General features: G+C 47.0%; 2 protein-coding genes across 5 annotated transcripts in view; one reads left to right on the forward strand and one right to left on the reverse strand.

The window, feature by feature from the left end:
• The first annotated feature begins 25 nt into the window (after positions 1-25).
• On the forward strand, positions 26-1557 carry LOC115383975 (glucagon-like). Its single transcript, XM_030086216.1, is given in 6 exon segments — positions 26-149; positions 227-330; positions 618-773; positions 879-995; positions 1313-1450; positions 1533-1557. Coding segments are annotated over 5 exon segments (528 nt in total). The 5' UTR covers positions 26-149; positions 227-238.
• Positions 1558-4104: 2547 nt separating this feature from the next.
• The window catches only part of LOC115383972 (sodium-driven chloride bicarbonate exchanger-like), a 31885-nt gene continuing 15209 nt past the window's right edge, over positions 4105-20780 (reverse strand). For 2 of the 4 annotated variants that reach the window (XM_030086208.1, XM_030086210.1), the window contains 23 exons: positions 17058-17201; positions 16799-16940; positions 16521-16681; positions 15259-15447; positions 13525-13613; positions 13090-13247; positions 12889-12976; positions 12127-12273; positions 11355-11455; positions 9782-9956; positions 9459-9592; positions 9093-9338; positions 8159-8264; positions 7689-7850; positions 6774-6887; positions 6384-6545; positions 6040-6291; positions 5891-5959; positions 5625-5798; positions 5413-5535; positions 5243-5307; positions 5031-5144; positions 4105-4246 (listed from right to left, as the gene is read on the reverse strand). In XM_030086208.1, the coding sequence (XP_029942068.1) occupies positions 4171-4246; positions 5031-5144; positions 5243-5307; positions 5413-5535; positions 5625-5798; positions 5891-5959; positions 6040-6291; positions 6384-6545; positions 6774-6887; positions 7689-7850; positions 8159-8264; positions 9093-9338; positions 9459-9592; positions 9782-9956; positions 11355-11455; positions 12127-12273; positions 12889-12976; positions 13090-13247; positions 13525-13613; positions 15259-15447; positions 16521-16681; positions 16799-16940; positions 17058-17201 (3191 nt within the window). In that variant the 3' untranslated portion in view covers positions 4105-4170. Of the gene's footprint in view, positions 4249-4705; positions 4743-5030; positions 5145-5242; positions 5308-5412; positions 5536-5624; positions 5799-5890; positions 5960-6039; positions 6292-6383; positions 6546-6773; positions 6888-7688; positions 7851-8158; positions 8265-9092; positions 9339-9458; positions 9593-9781; positions 9957-11354; positions 11456-12126; positions 12274-12888; positions 12977-13089; positions 13248-13524; positions 13614-15258; positions 15448-16520; positions 16682-16798; positions 16941-17057; positions 17202-20780 lie in introns of all 4 variants that reach the window. The other 2 variants (XM_030086211.1, XM_030086209.1) reach the window with 2 other exon arrangements.

Here is a 20780-nt window from a genome sequence, read left to right on the forward strand (position 1 = left end):
CTCGAGAGTAACGGGTGGTAAAAGTGAGCCCAGCGAGCGGCCGGGGGCCTCCCGGTCCGGTATAAAAAGCCTGCAGAGCCCTGCGGAGGGGAAGTTAGATCCAGACACCAGCAGCAAGCGGAGGAACCTGCAGGAAAAAGAAAGGAAAGGTGAGTTTCTCCTGCGTCCGCTCCGTCGTCTGTCGGTCGTCCGTTCACTTCAAGAGACTTCTTTCGTTTCCTGTCAGAAAGTCACAATCATGAACAGCATCCACTCCCTGGCTGGTCTCCTCCTGGTCTGCTGCTTGGTCCGCAGCAGCTGGCAGGCGTCTGCACACGAGGCCGATGGCAGGTACGAGCGTCGCACGGCTTTTTACCTGTACTCGTTACTTCTGCGACCTCTGGATTACTCCTGTATTCGTGACGAGAGCGCTGACGGAACCAGCGGGACCGAGGCGACAAGGTGGAAGAGGCTCACTGTCGGCCTAAAGCCCCGGATGTATTGAAAGTTTATAACCTTGGAAATGGAAAATCACTTGTTTATTGTATTATTAAATAGGACAGGTACTTATATTTCCTGTTTTTTAAAAGAAAACATTGACTGTATTTGTGTGTGTGTGTGTGTGTGTTCTGCACCAGGTACGAGGCAGAAGACTCGAGGTCAGCCACGCCCAGTGAGCTGTCCGGCCCCAAGAGACACTCGGAGGGGACGTTCTCCAACGACTACAGCAAATACCTGGAGGACAGGAAGGCGCAGGACTTTGTTCAGTGGTTGATGAACAACAAGAGGAGCGGGTCAGTGCCAGAAGAAACCCATCGCTTCCCACTGAGCTGCAATGAACTTTTTTTCTCATGGCTCGTCCTCCTCCTCCTCCTCTTCATCACTCCTCTGTGTTGCAGTGATTCGGAGAAGCGCCACACAGACGGCACCTTCACCAGCGACGTGAGCGCCTACCTCAACGACCGGGCGGTCAAAGAGTTTGTCGCCAGGCTCAAATCGGGGCAAGTCTGAAGAGCGTAGGCTGACCCTCCTCACCCTCCTCCTCCTCCTTCTGCCTGTGTCCACTGAGGAGGAACTTGATCTTGTTGTTGCTTATCTCTTCTTCTCTTTCTTTGCTTTATTTTTTTTCCCCCCTCCTCGATGTTACATGTGCTGAAATAAATCAAAGGAACTTTTTCTCCTGCGTTGATTCATGTGTCACTGCAATCGGAAAAACACGATCACACAACCCAATCCCCACGGGAACAGGAAGTGAGCTTGATTCTCTGATTCGGGCTTTCCCAGCGTCGCCGCCTTTGTGTGGGCCCGGCTCACGTTGTGTGCCTGTGTACAGATCGGAAGCGAAGAGGAGGGTTGACAGCAGGAGGCACGTAGACGGGAGCTTCACCAGCGATGTGAACAAGGTGCTGGACTCCATGGCCGCCAAGGAGTATTTACTCTGGGTCATGACCTCCAAACCCTCAGGGGAAAGGTAAACGACCGGACCAAGCCACCAGACGAGGTGTGTTTTCCCCCCTCGGTGCAGTTTCATTGTGGTTTTCTCTCTTTTGCAGTCAGAAAAGACAAGAAGACCAATGAGGGAGTGTTCGCCGGGCGCCCTCCCCCAACGCCATACACCCCAGGAACTGGAAGCCATACCGCTTTGCACAACTTAACACCGTTTCTTTGAGTGTGTACCTTTTTTTCCATCTTATTTTTAACTTCAGCAATGCAAAGACACACCAAAAAAACAACAAAAAACAAAAAAAAAAACCCTCTTCCACAGGATTGAAGGTACACCCGAAGAAAAATTACATTCAGGTTATTTTCTACAAATTTAAATTATTTATTATTATTATGAATATTATGTGAAAACAAGAAGAGGTCTCAGGCAGGCCGATCGGAAGCGTGTGTGGTGAGTTGATTGTTGTATGATATTAATCATCTGCTCTGGCTAAATAAAGTTTTCCATTCATTCTGTGCCTGTGACTCTGACATGATGATCTATTGAGTGCAAAGTGACTCACGACACCACCCTGTGGTAGAGTGTGGTATTACTGGCTGAGGGCAGGTAAAGACACCGACACATAAACATAAAAACCGGCCTGCAAGAGATGAAATCTATAGTAATTTTACCGTGGAAAAAAAAGAGGTCTTCAGTTATATTTATCTGCTTTACAAATTTATGCAATTGATCAGGTAATTATTGTGCAGTTGTGTGCCGAGGAAGACAAGGTTTTTAATTATTCCACAAACATACCTTCCTTCCAGAAGCAAAAACTCAAATGTCCAAGAGGTGCTGCTCACTGTCTGACCTCTGACCTTCCTGTGGACACGTAGAGGTTGGTTAAAATAACGCGCCAGCAGCACTTTTAGCAGTTTCGTCTCTTTATTAATTTGCTCTCGCGCTCTCTCTCAGTCTCTCACTCTCATTCTCGTGAAACAAATCACAGTTGAACAACAGATCTGAACTCATAGGTCTCTATACAGGTGACTTAAATTATTAAAACAGAAAGTGTACAGCTAGTACTACCGAATTTAAGGCAGAATTCCACACAGAAGTGGTCAAAATAGTCGATACTGATATAATTTTTGACCCATTAGTAGCTTCGCTAATCAACTAAGAACCATCAACAATGGGAAAAGAACATCTAGAACGAAAACCTGAATTTAACACTGACTTCATGTTAGTAATATATTAGTAACATTTTACATCAACAAAATATACTATGTATTATACATTGTTAAGATTCTTTACCATTTATTACATGTTGCCCTTCCCAGAAAAAAGGTATTATTGCATCTCTAGAAGTTACCATGGTCCTGCAGCGAGTCAGTGGACACTGCTTCACCGCCATGCAGGTGTTTCACTTTTTGAAAAAAAAAAACAAAAACAAAAAAAAAAAAACAATTGGCTTCGGATGCTAACACACTGAGGGTCGTTCGGAGAGGAGATCACATGTCCATGGATGACACTTACTGACAGGGTGACGACGAGCACGCGGGTGGGAAACGTGGAGCTTTTCTGTACACTCCCGCAAAATTCTGCATCTGCAAGTTTAAGAAGCTTTTTTTTTTGTTTTGTTTTGTTTTGTTTATTTGTTTGTTTGTTTTTTTTGTTTGTCATAAAAAGCCAAGGCCAAGTTCCTGAACTACGCTGCCATGCGAGCTTTGACAATGTCCTTTCCTAAAAAGTTGCCCCAGAAAAGATAACGGGAAATTGGCAAATTACCAATTGTTGCGAGAGTTCTAGCAGTCTTAAGGGAATCCAGCTAAACAAGTAAATTTGGTCCCTAATTGTAGATTATGTGCCTGAACAGAACCAAGTATCTATAATATTTAAACATATTTAAATATAGCCTCGTGAACCAGCCCCGCCCACTCCACATCCAACAAGCATGAGCTTCAGTTTTAGTGCAATCTTGAGCATTTTTTAAACGCACAAATTTCCCAGAAAGCATTTCGGGGACAAGCTTAAGAGGAAGCTGGACACGTAGATGTGAAATAGCGATGGAGAAGACTCTGGAGTGATGTGAGAAGTCACTGTCACAAACCGTCACATATACAGAATATATAAAATGTATATCTAATACTTTCCAAAAAAAAAAAATGGTGAGATTCGCTTCCAAGCCGACTCCTTTGGATACCAGTGAAATGTGTCAGTATTGGCAAATATCTTTGCGTGCTCTAATGTGACGTGCCGAATTCAGCAGCGGCATTAAATGCTCCACATAGAGTCCACACCTGTGGCAGGATTTTAAAAGGACAACTCGCAGTTGTTGCTGGAAAAATATAAAAAACATACAAAATACAAATAAAGTTTAAAAACCGTTGAAAATTTCGACTTGATTGGCCCGTGAACGCAGCAGAGACTGGAGGTGTCGTGTAGTCCCGGCTTCCTTCTGTTGCTGGTATCGCCAAACACTGATAATACACAGAAGAAGAAGAAGAGCGGCGGCGCTCGGCTTCCTCACGCTAATACTGACTCTAACAGATTTTTTGTTTGATTTTTACACGACTTGCACACAGACTTACATGACGAAAAACACAGTGTAGCACAGTACAAAGGTGGCTGAGTGTGGCACGGTATCGCTTCTTTTTTTGTGTGTGTGTGTGTGTGTGTGTGTGTTTGTGTGTTTGTGTGTGTGTGTTTTTTATCATTTCTTTTTGATTTACTGACTGACAGCACGGTGGCGCCGCCAGTATGTGTCATCACAAACTCGTCTCCCGGTCCAAGCTCTTGTTATGCCTCCGCCGCTTGTGTCGCTTCTCGCCGCCTCTGGGAACGCTGGGGGGGGGGGGGGGGGGGACAAACAAAAAAAAAAACACCATAGTTACAACGTGAACACACTCCACTGATCGCGTTCACTCACATGCATACATGCACGCAGCAGACATTTCTGAGGAAGCTCAATCCAAATAATCTGGTTATTTTAAAAATCAGAGTGCGTCCTCGTGCAGAGAGCATGCGGAGGGAACACACACACACACGCCGTGAATCAGTCCACTTCTCAGTCAAACACCACCTCGGATCAGGAGTGCGTCGGGGCCACGACAACAAAAACAACCGTGGAAAACGAGAAAATGTTTGAAAATGAAGATTCAGGTTTTTTTTTTGTTGTCATTTAGCTCATTGCGGACGAAGGCCGTCGCGCAAACTTTCATGTCATGCAACACCGAGCAGTCAGAAACAAAAGAGGACAAGCCTCCCCATGCTGACGGGGAACCGCTGGGACCAGAGCTTACCTTTGGGGTTTCAGCTTCTGAGAGGTTAGGAAGGGGAGCTTAGGAGTGGGATGGAGCGAGAGAAGCAGGCAGGAGATGCTATGTTAGTCTACTCCACAGGAAATCTGCCCGGTCGGGTCTGCTGCTCTTAGAAATAACACACTAGCGACTGAACTTCATGGAAAAAAAAAAAAAAAAAAAACGTAAAGTCAATGTTCTACAGTATTTCAATACCAAACACCTGGCTCTGCTGCGTGTCTGTGAGCCTGCAGGAACACACTTAGCATGTAGCATCAATAAGGAGCATGTGGAAGACTAATATCGATCAGGCTGTGGCAGAGGCTGACCTTTTAGCGCTGGCTTCCTTCTTCGCGCTCTCAGCAGGGTTGACGCTCTTCCACACGTTGCCGAACGATCCTTTGGACATCTCGTCGGTGATGTTGACTGTGGATGGATCACCCCTTCACACACACACACACACACACACGCTTGTCTGTCAGGTCACTCACTCTGCTTGCATGTTGAGTTATGGATTACACAGGCTTTGAAAATGACTTACTTGAAGTGTCCCTCCAGCGGGACTTGCACAATACCCTCCTCCTCTGCAATGATACTGTGCTCCTCCTTGAAACGGAAGGGAAACAGAAGGTTGGACGCGGTAACAGAGAAGCAGAGTGTGTGTGTGTGTGTGTGTGTGTGTGTGTGTGTGAGCGGTGGCCTTCACTGCACCTCCTGTGCGGCGTCCTCCAGCTTCTTCTTCTTCCACTCCGGCATCAGGTCGTCCAGCCAGCTCAGCTCCCTCTTGCTGAAGATGAAGTCCAGCAACTTCCGGATGAAGACCAGAGCCAAGACCTGCGGCGGCAGCGGCGGCAGGAAGAGATTTAGGATGGAGGGACGCTGAGACGCCAACAGACACGCGCGCGCGAAGGTGCTTCTTTTACCATCATGGGGAAAACAATGGCGGCTTTGGAGGTCTTGATGATCCAGAGCAGAGCCAAGCAGCTGAGCTGGATGATGGTGAAGAGGTGCACCTTCCTCAGGGGGACGTGGCGCAGGTAGATGAAGTCCGGCTGGTGTTTGGCCGGCATGCCGAAGAGCCTCAGGCGATCGAAGAACTGGGGGGGAAAAAAATAAATAAAAAAAATCATCCTGTCATGTTTCGATGGATTTAGGTCAAAAACGTTCAAGTGATGCTGCAGAAACTCGCCTGGATGCCTCGGAGTGACGAGGCGCCCATGTAGAGAAAGACTCCGTACAGCACCGGCATGGGAATGAACTGGAAGCGCAAAGAAACGTCATGAGCGGGCTTTATCCACACGAGCTGCTGTTAGTAATTCCCGTGTCTGCGTTCCTGACCTTGAGCATGGACGTCATGAAGACGGAGCAGCCCATCAGCGTGAAGATCATGAGGCCCGTGAAGCGCTGCTCCCGGATGCCCAGGAACTTGGGCTGCTCGCCGGGCGCCGAGCACTCCGACTCCAGCTTCAGGCTGTTGACGTGGGAGATGGAGAGCACGGTGGCGGCCACGAACCACGGCAGGCCCATCACCGAGCACACGCCCAGCATCACCCCCACCACGAACAGGTCCAGGTGGTAGCCGCAGCCTTTCTGCAGGAAGCGAAGGACGACGGCGGCCGCACAGGTCAAGAACTCCAACAAGTCAGAACTTCTCCGCCAGGCGGACGGCGGGGGGGCGGTACCTTCAGCTTGTGCTCCTTCCTGTTGATGATGACGGCCGTGATCTGCTGGTCCATGAAGATCAGGATGGTGCAGAGCAGGGCGGGAATGAAGGTGATGATGGTGGTCCACCACGGGTTGGGCCCCACGGGGTTTATGACCCAGCCGCGGTCGTCCCTGGTCGGCTGGACGCAGCAACGACAACATTCAACACTAAAATTCTCCATTTTTATTCTTTCTTATTTGTGCAGGTATTACATATTGGAGGCCCAAAGTCCAACAAATACTGATTCTGAGTGAATATGAAGCTTATTGTATGCTGTTTATGATGATTGTCTCTTGTAAATACTATTTAATTTAAGATTCCTGAGAGTGAAACGCAGCAGTGCGATGGACCCAAAAGGACGGCTTACTTTGAACTTGTTGGGGACTTGTAACTTAGGGGAGGGGATCCCCAAGGCGTAATCTATCAGCACCATGAAGAGGATGGTGATGAAGACCGCAAAATCGCTGATGATGGCTCGCACCTGGAAGAAACACGCACACAAACACACACACAGAAATTATGAATGAAATGACGATGAATGAATACAATACATGCAGAAGAGCCATTTACAATCACCACTATTATAAAAACACAGGCCGAAAACTTGAATAATCCACACCAGTAGTTTATGTTACTTGTAGGGCAAAAAAGAAATTGAAGACATGCATGATGGGGTTCAAATCTGCATCCAAACCTCTCTAAATTTGAGAAATCTCTCACTAACTTTCTAAATGATCCTGAATATCACTGTCTGATCATAACATGAGCTATTTGCCTGAGAGTGAGAGACGTGTGTTGCCGTCTTCTTTAACTCATCACACTGATGGTTAATGATAAACAATTTTCAATGGTTGACTTTCAGGCATTCGTTAAACATCTTAACTCGATTAAAGTTGAAAATTTTACACACTAAAACATCCCAGAAATGCACAATTTCATACAGAAATAACGAGTTTATCACTATGAAACAAGGAATGAATACAGGCGTCAGCTATCACACAAACAATAAGGAATAATTTTATTCCTATTGCTAATTTTGCACGGCCTGCAGAAAACTGAGGGATATATTTCATGACCACCAGGTGGCGGTAGTGCACTGGAAATTGCAGCCTGCATCACGCCACGCATGACACACACTCGGTGTCATCTCAATGATGAATCATAGACGCTGCTCACATAGAACCGGGCTGCAGAGGCCACAGCGTCGCTGCTGTGTCCCGCGGCCGCCGGCAGGTGGCAGCACGCGCTCAAAACTGAGGCGGTCCGTGCACGGCTTTCCTACCTTTGTGGGGAAGTATCGGCTGGTCTTGAACTCCTTGAGGAAGGCGGACATGAAGACGGTGGAGAAGAAGAGCACCACGCACCAGAAGAGGACGTCGGGGATGTAGGGGCCGTGGGGGCCGCAGGCGCTGCCCTCGAACTCGCCGTGCAACATCTCGCACTCCTACTGGCCCCAGAGGACAACGAGGGGGTGAGGATGGTGAGCGGTGATGGAGACGGAGGCACGTCAGTGATGAGTTGGAGAAGTCTGGAGATGATCTGTGAGCGACTCATGACTCATGCGCCACCGGCGTGACTGATCCTGCCTCTAACACCGCATCTTCTACACTGAAATCCTTTGAAATCCCCCCCCACATTCTCCTTAATCCTCCCCGTCTGGCATTATGACGCTTTCTAATGAAGCCAGATGCTGAAACACACACCCCCCCTCTGGCCCCGAGTCCTCTATTGTGCTTGATGAGGGCTTCTTACCTTGACCTCCAGCATGGTCCAGTTGACCTCTGAGGCCGTGATGTTTCTTTCTTCCCAGAAGCGTATGGTTTCATTGCTGGGGTGCCTCGGCTCCACGCACGCACATCTGCAAGGGAGGCGTTTACACACACACACACACATACGAATGATTCGAGAAGACTAAAATCTGGATGTGCTTCAAATTCAGACCTCTACCGTCATCTGAAAACCCTCCTGCTGCCCATTTCACCAGAACAGAAACCCACAGAGGGAGACGTTGGCGTGACGCACGGCTCCCAGCCAGCTGATGACGGGTGGGGGGGGGATAATGCACGGCGCTCCCGACACGCGACCACCATGGGATTATTCGCCATAAAGCAGAACCCATTACTGAAAACGTGGAGCGTGCGTCTGCTTATACGGCGTCGCCATCTGTCAGTTTGTGACACAGCAAAACAGTAAATGCAGCCACAACGATAAGCTGACGGCCAGCAGCCCGAACCGTGAGACCGCTAAAGAAAGAGTTTAGTCTAATCGCGGCCACGTGAGCGGCTGCGACAGTGTAAGGAGCGGCCAGTGATCGGCGGAGACTAAAGCATGAAAGATTAAAGCTGTGGAGTGGTAGTAAGTGTTGAGTGCTGGCAGCTAAACGCTGCACACATCTAGTACACCGAGTCTGCTGTGCTGATTTACATTATTAGCTAAATGTCGCCACCTTCAGTGCAAAAATATACTGAGTGTGCATAATTTTTATTTTTCAAAAATGTAGAGAAAGTGATTTTTTTCCCTCTAAAAAAATTTGCCTTTTGTCTCAGAATTCTGACATTTTTTTGCTTAGAAGTTGATTTTTGCAACAATTCAACATTTTTTTAATCAAAACCTTGTCTTTTGAATGAAATGATTTTTATCTTACAACATTGTCATTTTGTGAATGTTGATGACGAGGGGAACTCACGAGTACAGCGTGAGTTTCTGCAGGTTGTTGTTCTTGTTGATGGGGTAGTGCACCCCCAGGTGGATCAGCTTCTCCAGGGCCTCGTAGATGAAGATGATGCAGATGAGCGCGGCGAACGCCTCCTCGGTGAAGCGCGTTATGTAACAGACCAGCGAGCTGGCATCTGTGGCCACCAGCAGCAGACAGAAGAAGGCCGTCCACAGGCCGATGCAGGCCCTCAGGGAGAGGTAGGAGAGGCCGTATTCCCTGAGAGACACACACACACACACACAAACACGCTCAGGGAAAGAGCTGAGGCACAAAACACACACACACATCCACCAAACAAATGCATTCCCCCTGGAGCAAAAACACAGAACATCCTACTTGCAGAACTTGAAGAGGATCTTCTCGAAGACGAGCACGGGGCCCGTGCTGCCCAGGATGGTGAGCGGCTGACCGGCGAACAGAGAGTAGGCGATCCCCGTCATGGACGCCCCGAACAGGGACTCGATCGCGCTCTGAAACACACGTCCAAACGAACGCCTTGATGCATTTTTAACTGATGGGTGGAGAAAAGTTGGGGAAAGCTTCAGTGAAGATCTAATTACAAGCTTCCCTTTGAGTGGGACGAGCCGTGTTATTTGTCCGCCCTCCGTATCTGGGAGTTTAAACAACCGTCTGGCTAAGCCGTTCTAAACTGCTCTCACCACGCGGCCCTCCGTGGCTTCGCCCAGGAGTCCTCCGAAGGTGATGACGGGCGACATGCAGGCGCAGTAGAGGAAGAGGAAGGAGGCCAGACACTGCAGGCTGATGGCGTCCGTGTAGTCGGACAGGTAGTGTGGAGCCTTTCGCTTGATGTCCAGGACCAACCCGCCGAACAACCTGCACTCAAACGCATCGCTCCAGTTACACCTTTCGAGCGTTCAGGCTGCACGACATCACTGAAATAGTCGAAAACTGCATTTACTTTCACAAATGGGACAAGTTTTCCTTATGTTTTCGGTTTTTTTTTTTTGCTTCAGATTACTGCTCTGTTGTATGAAATAATTCAGTTAAAACAAGTGTAGTTGCAAATAACAGTGCTCTTTCTCTTAGCCCTGATTTATTCCGTCAAACCTGCAGCTTCCACTACAGGACAAAGCGGGAAAAGTGAAGATTTCACCACATGTGATCTAACCTCAGAATTTGCCACAGTTCTGTTTATTATCGCTAAATCTGCTGCAGGCACACCAGAGTATAGGAGGCCGCTCTTCCCACTGCGGTGAAACGCTGGTCTATTTCGGGTGTGTTTACGGTGTTCATTAAAGCAGCGAGGCACATGACAATGTAGTGAAAAAGTAAAGAGTCTCCGCTGCGTGTTGTTTATTTATGAGCGCGTCAGCTCGTGCGCGTGCTCTCGCACGGCTCCGGCGAGCGCGGCACCGCCTGCCGCAGCACACCGGCGCGGGCAGGAGGGCTAGCTGGAGGTGGTTGCTGTGGCAACGGGAGGCGGGTCCTCAAGCACTGCATCGGCGGAACATCACACCCCTGAGAGTAAAGTGTCACAACTCAAACCCGGGACCCTCGCTCGAGGTCACAAACGCTGCAGATTAATTCTCTTTACGTTTTCTGATTGTATTGTTTTTGATGAAAAAAAAAAAAAAATCTGTCAAATATTTCTTTCGTTTCTCTGGGGAGAACGGAAACAAAAAAAGTTTCTTCTTTAAAATATATAATAGCTTTAAAGGGACAAAAAAAAAAAAGCTGTTCAAATAAAACTTGAAGAAAAAAATTAAAATGAACACTTAACTTCCCGCATCTATTGATCGGTGCAAGTTAGAAGCTTTTCTTTAAGAAGGGAAAGCTCTCATAAGTCTTTATGCTCGTGCATTACTATTTCATGATTGAATTACAACAGCTCTTCATGAAATCTTTACATCTATTCCTTGAAATGTGGCTGAAGAGATTCGACACGGGATCGTTGTTGTCAGCTGGAGTAATGAAATAGTTCATTTATGAGCTTTCGTGTCAAATTTAATGTAATTTTTCCCTCTGAATGGCGAAGCGATCCAAGTACGAGTAACATAAATCTGTACTTGAGCAGAACATTTCCGTGCATGTGCTAACTAGCACTCCGCTCTGCAGCCTGCATTATCCAAATGTGGTGTTATTGAATAATACAGCTGTGTTAGAATATTAAAGACTTTAGGTAGAATGAAGTGGTGAATTAAAGCTCAAACCAAAGCAGTCTGTGCTTGAGTTGACTCTTGAGGACCGGCGGGGAAATAAACCTGCACTTACTTCCCCGTGCGCTGCAGCTCGGGGCCGCCGTGCCCTCCGTGCTCCCCGGACTCTCCCAGATCTGCCACTCCGTTGGGAACGGGGGGAATTTTCCGCTTTTCCTGTAAGGTTAAGATCACTGTCAGTCAACTGTCACCGGGGCGGCGGTGAGCCTCCGCGGACACTTGTACACCGCGGATGTTAACCTCTGGTACGCTCTTAAATGTGGAATGATCGATCGCTTCTGCGAGAAACTCGGCTCATTCTGCGGCGCGCTGCATCAGCGGAGCAATATAACGGCACAGTGGTGCGTCATTAATGCACTACAGGAGCCTAATGACTAAAAAGAGGAAAGAAAAACAAGACCTGAAACAAACTCTGCGCTCTTTTATTTATTTTTTTTTCTAATCTGTTAGATAACAAAATTTCCCTCCCCAGCCAAAGATGGCGGATCTCTTTTCAAAGTCGACCAAAATAACTAATGGAGGGAAATAACAAATGTTTTGGACGGGATTGAGAACAGAGCCCTGGGGAGTGGCATCAAAGCGCACGGCGCAACGCAGCGGAGATTAGAGGAGAACGCAGATGTTGAAATATGTCTCAGCAGGCAGCGCGGCGCACACGGGACTCGCAGGCGTGTTGTGGAAATGTCACACATGCCGACTGAGCCGCCGCTCCGACGGGGAGGGTTTCGGAGCGGCGGCAACGATCTAAACCAGCAAGAAGAGATCTGTGAAGATCAGGCACGGGCAGGGGGGGGGGGGGGGGGGGGGGGGGGACAGATCGAGTTTACCTGAGAGGGCACGTTTTTCGGAGGTTCTATTCTGATGGAGGGGTCCCACTCTCCGGGGGGCAACACCGTCACCTGGTCGAGGAACTCGTCAATGCCCGCCACGAGGTCGTTCCTGTCTTTGGCCTTGTAGGCGACATCATGGAAAACCTGCGCGGCAACACAAAAAGCACACAGTTTCACACACTCAGGAAATGAGTAATTTGAATTCTGAATAACTTCTCCCGAAAAATGTTGCCATCAAATCCACTGACGGCAGAAATATCGTACCGCTATTTTCATGCATCCCGATGGGACTGCTGACACACACACACACACACACACACACACACACACACACACACACACACACACACACACACACACAGAAACATCTGGTGAGTAATGTTGGCCTATAGCTGCAGTGTGGGAAACCTACAGTCAAGCTTTTCATATCATACTCAGCTGATCCCTGAGGGCCATTTCTGTTGTTGTTGTTTCTGCTCTCTCTTTTTTTTTTTTCCGTTTTTTAACCCAGGCCAGGGGTCAGGTTCAGCTTTCTTTTTTCTTTTTTTTCTTCTTTTTTTTTGAAGGCCACCCTGGAGCTGGTAGGTTGACTGAATTAAGGCTTAAGTGTATTTGGTACTTTTCGAATCTAAATGTTACTGAGTTGCTTTTAGGTTAGCCGAGTATTTCTGTCACACAAAAACAGAGCAGCTTTGGTACTTCAGCATGTCTGACTAGTTTTGGCGAATAAATTCAGCAGGACTAGTCAGTCAGCCTCACCTCGTCGGTCATCAGCGTAGCAATGGACCGTCCGATTTCATGATACTGTGGACCTTTTCCCAGAGGTCCGAGCAAGATGAAGAGAAACCTGCAGAAAACAGAGAGTAACTTTTTGGCAAAAATGAAGTCTTTTTCAGTGGATTATCTGCATATTTAGCTGGATTTTACACAGGATCGACGGTGAGAATAAAGAATGCACACCTGGTGGTGATGGGAACTTCAGCCAGGCCGTTGAGCAGCACGGCGGGAGCCAGACGGACGAAGGCCACCACGGGACGCTCAAGGAACTCGAGCTCCCCGACCAGAACGTTAGAAGCCTCCGCGCCGGGAGGGATCTTCTTCATGAAGTGGAGGTCAATCTATCAACCCGAAACAAAACAAACCAGCATGTTTCGCTCCTCTCAAGAAGGTCTGTTAAGCGAGGTTACTACGGCGGCCCGTCATCGCAAAACAAATCAGCAATAAACGGAAAATGGATCCTGGTAAAGTCTGATCAGATTCCCAGGCTAAGAAGCTCGTGGCGCCCATTTTCACACGTAACCCAAGGCTGGTTAAATATACAGCGCTGGCTATGTGTGTGGCTATCAGTGGAGGTGGATAAACAGCGGGATCGGCGGGGGGGATCCCGGCGCTCACCTTGCTGAAGTCCACGGCGCTGTTTTCTCGGCTGACGTCTTGTTTGCCCTCGTTGTTGGCCGGCTGAGACTGAGGTGAGACCGTTTGGCCTGCCGGGCAAGAGCGGGGAAACCAAAACATGAGTTTTCGCAGCTCACTCGCCCGGCTGCTTTCCCACACAAAGACAAAAGGTTTCCAGCGAGCGGCTGCAGGGTACAGTTACATTCTCTGAAAAACACGATACGGCACTGAGCCTTTTTGTTCAAAAAGAAGAAAAAAAAATTATCTTTGACAGCAAAAGGCTCAATATTGTATCCTTTTTTTTCGTAGATGTGTAACAGATTTAATTCGCAGCAATGGATGCATAGCGCTGCATGACTGTGTTTAGTAAACAAGGTGCAATCTTTAAATTGCTCTTCGGCATCTGGATGGACTCATTGCCGCTCAAATAAAGAGCCGCGTTCGGTTTGTTTCAATTCAAATGAAAGATTGCACCTTTACAGCGCGCGGAGTAAACCTTGCAGTTATCTCGGTGAAAGCATTTAAACGCACACATGCAGCTTGTTTGCAGCGATGATGCGAAAACAACTGATGTTATTTCCGGTGTCTGAGTCGGATCCAACGCTTCTATCTAAACCAGCGGTGAGCAAATGCTGCAAAAATTGCGAGGCTTGTGTTACAGAGTTACTGACAAAATGGGATTTCTGAGTGAGTTGCTATCACTATTAGTAATTAGTCAGTTATTTCCAGCTGTGGCTTTCTAGCCTTTCGACACAAATCAAAAAGTGGAGAGCATCATCATAAATAAAAACCGGTACACTTGCGCGTCCTTTCTGGCCACGCGCATGAATAATTCTGCAGCGCCGCTTATCCAAAGTTTATTCCCAGGCGTTAAAAAGTACTGAAAGCTTTAAAGACTTTCAAGCTTTTTGCATACTTCAAAGTATTTCCTTCGCTCCATTTTGAAGTCTCAAAAATAGAACAGCCAGAAGAACATTGCAACTGCCAGTTTTTTTGCATAAAGAGAAAGCTTTAAGATTGCAGAGGTTTCCCTTTCCCCATTGACTAAATATAACCCACTTCTTGCCTCTCATGATGATGCTCTCCTCTTTAAAGTCTTCTTTTTACATGCTATGACTACGGCTATCTCTAGACTTTGGCGTTCTAGGTAGGAGCTCTGGTTGCCTGTGCAGGTTTCCTGCTCTGCTTCTTCCTGCGGGATGGGACAGTAGCCTTGTGCAACTGCCTGAAGGACACTAAGGCGTTTAGCCTTGGCCTCGCCACCGAACAGGTCTGGGGTCATGTGGCATCTGCTCCCGGAGGAGCTCTGGGGCGACGGAGGGGCGGGCGGACAGGACACGCAACATACACACTGCCGACACGCCCAGTAGGGAAATCCCCTTGCGGGTGAAGCGTTCTCAACTGGAGCCTTTTCGTGCACGCACTCGGACGGTTTTTCAGTGGGACCGCAGAACTCATTTACTGGGTAAGTAAATGGCGCGCGTGCACACACGCATGCAGATTTCAGCGGACAAGGACAGACACAACAAGGAGAAACACAAACAAGAGGAGAAAATGAGATTTCGCACGGCAATAAAACGGTCACAAATCATGCAAAGGATTATACATTAAAAAAAAAAAAAACCATGGTGGATTTTGCACATACAACATATATAATCAGGATGAAGAGGGCTGAGGAAGGGGAAACACTGTATTCCTGTGTGTGTAGGCGAGCGTGCGCGTGCTTGCGCTCACCATTCTTGTCCATGGAGTGAGGCTCGGACTGCTTCTTGCCGATGTCGGCGAAGGAGCGGACGATCGGGATGCGGTTGGCCAGTTTCTTGTGGTTCTGGTGGTGGTGCTGTTTGAGCAGGGCCTCGCGGATCCTCCTGCGGGCGTCCTGGCCCACGGGGCCGGACGCCTCGTGCTGGTCCAGGACCATGTCTGAGGACGCAAAAGGTGTGTCACACATGCTGTGTTTGGCTGGACAGCGCCTCCTGATAGTGTGTGGCGTCGCGCAGCAGCCAGCGTTGCTAAGCTGATTACTCCAACAACAACAAAAAAAAAAAAAAAGACAGGGAAAAAAAAAAAAAAAGCTGCTGATTTAATCGTGACAAACCAGGTTAAGTTAAACATATCTCTACGGCAGCCCAGTTTTTGCCACAATCAGATAAAACATCCTATTTGCTGACCTAAAAAACCTGAAACACATTTCTTTTATCCGTCCTGAACAAGGCCAGCCGGCGCTCTGTGTTGTTCCACCGTGAACCTGTTGACATGGCGGGATTAGAGACTCCGCAGAGAGCCCTTTAGAGACTGCTAGAACAGACATACTCTAAGACTCTATAAATGTAAAAACCAAAAAATTCATACAAGCTATCTTCATAATGAAGGTTTGAACTGTTTTTTTTTTTTGTTATGAATGTTTCAAAGTTGTTTCTTTATTTTGTGAAAAGTCACACCAACTTCCATGTGTAAAGGAAAAATACAGGCATCACAGGAGCCGGGTGTTCAGAAAGCTAACGACTTACTAAAACCTGCAACTGTGGGGAGGCAACAAACGCTCAAGATACAAGAAAGATGTGCTTCGAGTGTGTGCCTCTTAAAGGGACAGCGAGATAGTGCTCTGGTTTCTTTGACTTCAAACCCAAAACACATCTAAGTTCACTTGAAGAGAGTTTTTTTTATCCTGCAACCCCATTAAAATGTTTACACTGAGATTGTCCAATGTAAAAATAACACTGTTGGACTTTAAATATTTTAAATGTACAGCAATTTTGGGGAAATTAGAAATAAAAAAAATCAATCAATTAGTGGCCTAATTTATCAAATAAATACACACACATAGTAAATATATTACCAAGTTGTCTAGAAATATCAACAGTAATTGTTTGTACGTTCATTTACCACTATATGAATAAACCTTAAAGGCTCCAGAAAGGACCCTTGGGGAACGCCGTATAACCTTTCTGGCCGACATCGAGCACAGAGACACGTCTGTACATGTTGGTTTTCACCTGCTATCTCCTCCAGTGAGTTGGCCCTCATGTCCAGCATCACCGTGCCGTTCATGATGCAGCTGCGGAGCTCAAACAGGCTGTGCAGAGACAGAGTGGCGACGTAGGGTTTGCTCCATCGCTCGCCGCCGTCTTCAACGTCCTCCTCGAACTTCAGCCACCTGAGGAGACGCAAAGACAGTTTTGTGTAGTTTGCGCACAGTCGGCGAGAAACAAAGCCAGAGTCTCAGGTGCATCGGAGGGGAAGGTGACAGCTGGATGCCTGTGGAGCGCCGCACCTGGCCGTCTCCCTCCACTCGGCGTCCTCGCCCTCCCTGAGGCAGATTTCGTCCAGCTCGGTGAACAGGGCGTGGGGGATGTGCTCCTCGTCGCCGTCTTCCGTCCCCAGCAGAAACTGCACTCTCTGAGCTGGCGTGTCTGCTGCAGCGGCCGAGAACGCGAGAACATCGAAGAGAGACAGAACACTGAAAACGTGCGATACTGACGGCATTTCCGGATGCGTCCCGGATTCTTTAGAGACCATCCGTGAACACCTACTGTGGGAAGGGGATTCTCGCCCATCGTCAGCTGAGGAGTCCCTCTCCTTGGACCGTTTCCGGTGTCTGTGGCCGTGGTGGCGGTGGCGTCGGTGCGACCTCCTGCCCAGGGGGACGTGTACTCCGATGTACAAGGTGCGGTGACCTGAGGGGGTCACATCACATTTAGTGCAACTGCAAAGAGACGATCAAGAAAAATACACTGAGCCGTTAAGCACACAGGTACTTTATAATTCATCACTTTGCTCTGCGCCGATCCCTGCTGACTCTTCGCACGAACGCAGCCACTTAATCTATTTCTTATCTCAGTTGTTTATTATGTTGTTTTCAGTCACACGATCCATTCTGCTGGAGATATCTTACATTTTTTATTGGCATAAAAAGAAATAATAATACGAATTTTACAGTAAGTCAAACTTTGAACTAAAAACTTAAGTCTTTCAGGAGAAATGCTATTTAAATATTTCCCTGCACGCTATAAGACATTATTCCATTGGAGAAATCTATTGCATTTTGAAGAAAACTGTTGAAAATATTGCTGCTGATTGGGATGCACCGAGAATAAACAGTCGGGGTGCATGGAAGGTGATTCCAAAAACAAAACTAACAGTGGATTACAAAGGCGCACATGTGACACAATGTTGCATCAAATAGCAAAGGAACAATCCAATTAATCAAGGATGACTTCTTTAAACAAACCTACATTCACTGTAAAGTAAAAGGTGCTATCTTCTACATAAATTACAAAAAAATCCCTAAAAAAAAGAGGCTTACATATCACACTGCTATAAAGTTTCAAAACAAACAATTCAAGGTTCGTGCTGTAATGCAATCCTTTCCATGCTCAGAGTTTGTACAAAATTTGTACAAAAATACTTGGAAAAAGAGCAATTCAGACAATAAATGGCAAAAAAAGCCATCAAGTGAGGGACGAGAAGAGTATCACTGAAACTCCTTCCTGCTCTGGGCCCAAGTTGTGCCTGAAATATATATATATATATATAAAAAAAAAAGACCTCCCTCATTTTAGGATGCTGTAATCAGTTCTGGAAGGACTGCAGCCTTTATAATCAGCTATGTTCATATTGCAATGTGAACACAGAGGCCTTTATCTGACGTGTGTGTGTGTGTGTGAGCGTGGAGCCACAGGGTCAGCGTGAAGATAATCCAAGCTGACTTCCTCTACTCGACCACTGCTTCCTCTCCTGCCCTCCCTCCAGCTTTGGGCTCAGACTACGGACACCCTGTTCTCTTTTATGTGGCGCCTGCAACGTTTGAGACGCCGCAGTGGCCGGTAGAACTGAACACCCTGCAGATCCGCACTCCGGGGAGCGGCAAAGTGGGGAAGTTTGGAGGGAAAACAACTTGTTCGGAGTGTTTCTGGACGACATGTTGTGCAGGACAGCATTAATGCTGTATTGCAATACGACTCCGTACCACAAGGTGGTGTGACGGAGCGCTGTAGTCACATTCAGCCTTATCCTGCCTTTTAGCTTGTTATAAGAAGGCAAGCCAGATTCAAGGTCTCGGAGTTTCAACAAGGACGTGTACATAATAAACAGTGTTTTACTGATGTTTTATCAGCTCAGGCATGTTTCTGCAACTTTTAATGACTTGAGTTTCACAAATGTATCGATCAAAGTCACATATATACACATATTTATAAATGGTTGTTCATATTTTCAGCGTGAAGAAGTTTGTTTCTAATTGTTTTTGTCAGTTCAGCTTGAAAAATAGGTCATGTTCCGTAAATACCATTAATATTTAAGGCATTTCAATATTTTATCATGAAATAACAGGTATTTATCAATGCATGACAAAATGTTAACATTAGCACAGAATTTCACTAAAATTATAATTTTGCAAGGAGTTAGCATCACTATAAACTGGAAATCCTGAACTGACACTGCGTTCACTGCCAGTTTGCACTTGAAAATGGGTAAGATGTAGCATTTAGGATCCGAACAACGATGAAAATAGAAGAATTCTGAAAATAATAGTCACACAGCTTCATCCATTGCATTTCTTTGCCACACTTTTTCAGCCATTCTTATTTAGCTGACCCGCAGGTCATAGTTTGGACACCTCTGCCCTAAACTGATTGCACATGCAGGATTATCACCACGCGACTGGTGGAGCATCAAGAATGACTGGTTTCCACCGGAAACCGAGGTTTTCCAGGTTTTTAAATGACGGTTGTGGCCATTTTGCTTCATCGTGTTTGATTACATGTCTGGCTCATTGGAAACTGCGTAAGGGACGCGACCACACAGAGACCCATTTAGAGAAAGCCTGTCCTACATTCAGACGGATGCAGTGATCGCCAGCACGAGATGTGAACATGCGTGGCCGTCACCACTCACTGCATAAAAAAAAAAATAGTGAGCCACTGCGACCACTGAGTCAAATCCAACCTGCAAATCAGTCAAATAACAATCTGTGCTTGTAAAGAAAAAAACAGAGATAGTTTTCATTTACGTTCCCTCAGACACAGAGGTACCTTATACCCCAGCGATCACAGTCTGCCGCTTTCACTTCCTGAAATTCGTGACTAATGTCATCATGGCGTACTAATCCCGTTGAAGCGATGAAGAGACACGGCATGAATCACTAGAGATCGCAGCGGCATCGCTGCTCCTCTTTCACCGGGAGGAATCGAGCACAGAGGTTAAGTGGCGGCTCATAAGAAAATCCAGCTATACACCGAAATCTATTTGTAGCCGTCTGTCAGCTCGTGTAGGTGCATCCATCCACGGCAGATCGCCGTTAGAGTTAAGTGAATAATGTATGTCTGTAGTAGACAGGAGATGGGCGGGGGGGCCGGCTGCAGCGAAGGTAGCAGAGGAAAACATCAAGGAATGCAGAAGAGCTAAAAGTTCACGAGTCAAGGCAGAAAAAAGTGGAGGGAGGGATTTTTAAAAATAGCTCCGGTCCTGCGGGCCTGATCTACTGCTGATGTCAGAGGTTGTCGTCTTTCCTTTCTTCCGCCGCCGCGTCTCGGCGGCTTTCAGTCCGTCTCGGCCTGAATTCGCGCGGCGCTCTGTGGCGTTCTGCTGCTCCACATCCTCCAAGTCCTTTCAGTGTGAAGTCATGTATGTGCTGCTATAGTTCGCCGCTGCTGCTGATTGGCTGACATTGGCTGAGGGCACACTTTGTGCCTTCTATTTTTTTTTTTTTTTTTTTTGCCGGAGCAGTACAATTGAGGCTGCTCATTTATTAAAGGTCATACATTCACTCAACAAACGAAATAGAGGATCTCTGCAAATGAAACAATTTCTAAAGGGATGTTAGCAAATCAAACACCCAGCACAAGGTGAGGACCATACATTGCCATGTTCTCCCAAGGAAAGTCAACAGACTAAGCACAACTGAGCGTCCCAAAGCAGATCAGAACATAAATTCAAAGTCAAAACATGGCAGAAGGTCGAAAGAAAATTCAAGTCGAAACCAAACGAGAGACGAGAGCTTTTCTGGAGCGATCCAAGCAAGCTCGCAATTTGGACCAAATGCCAAAGTTGGGATTTCTTTTCAGTCTGTTAACGTGGCGAGATGAATCCTCGAGCCTTCATTTTGTAACTTAGAACCACTACTGGTTCCAATTTTTGCAGTAAATTTGGATGAATTTTGATCAGGAAAAACACAAAAGACACTGTTACAATTTACCCTGCATTATCACGTGTTAAAGGTTTTTCAATGTGGCTCTTTTCCAGTTCAGACTTTTTTT

This window comes from Salarias fasciatus (genome assembly GCF_902148845.1).
Source record: "Salarias fasciatus chromosome 23 unlocalized genomic scaffold, fSalaFa1.1 super_scaffold_20, whole genome shotgun sequence".
In the NCBI taxonomy this organism is placed as follows: Eukaryota; Metazoa; Chordata; class Actinopteri; order Blenniiformes; family Blenniidae; genus Salarias; species Salarias fasciatus.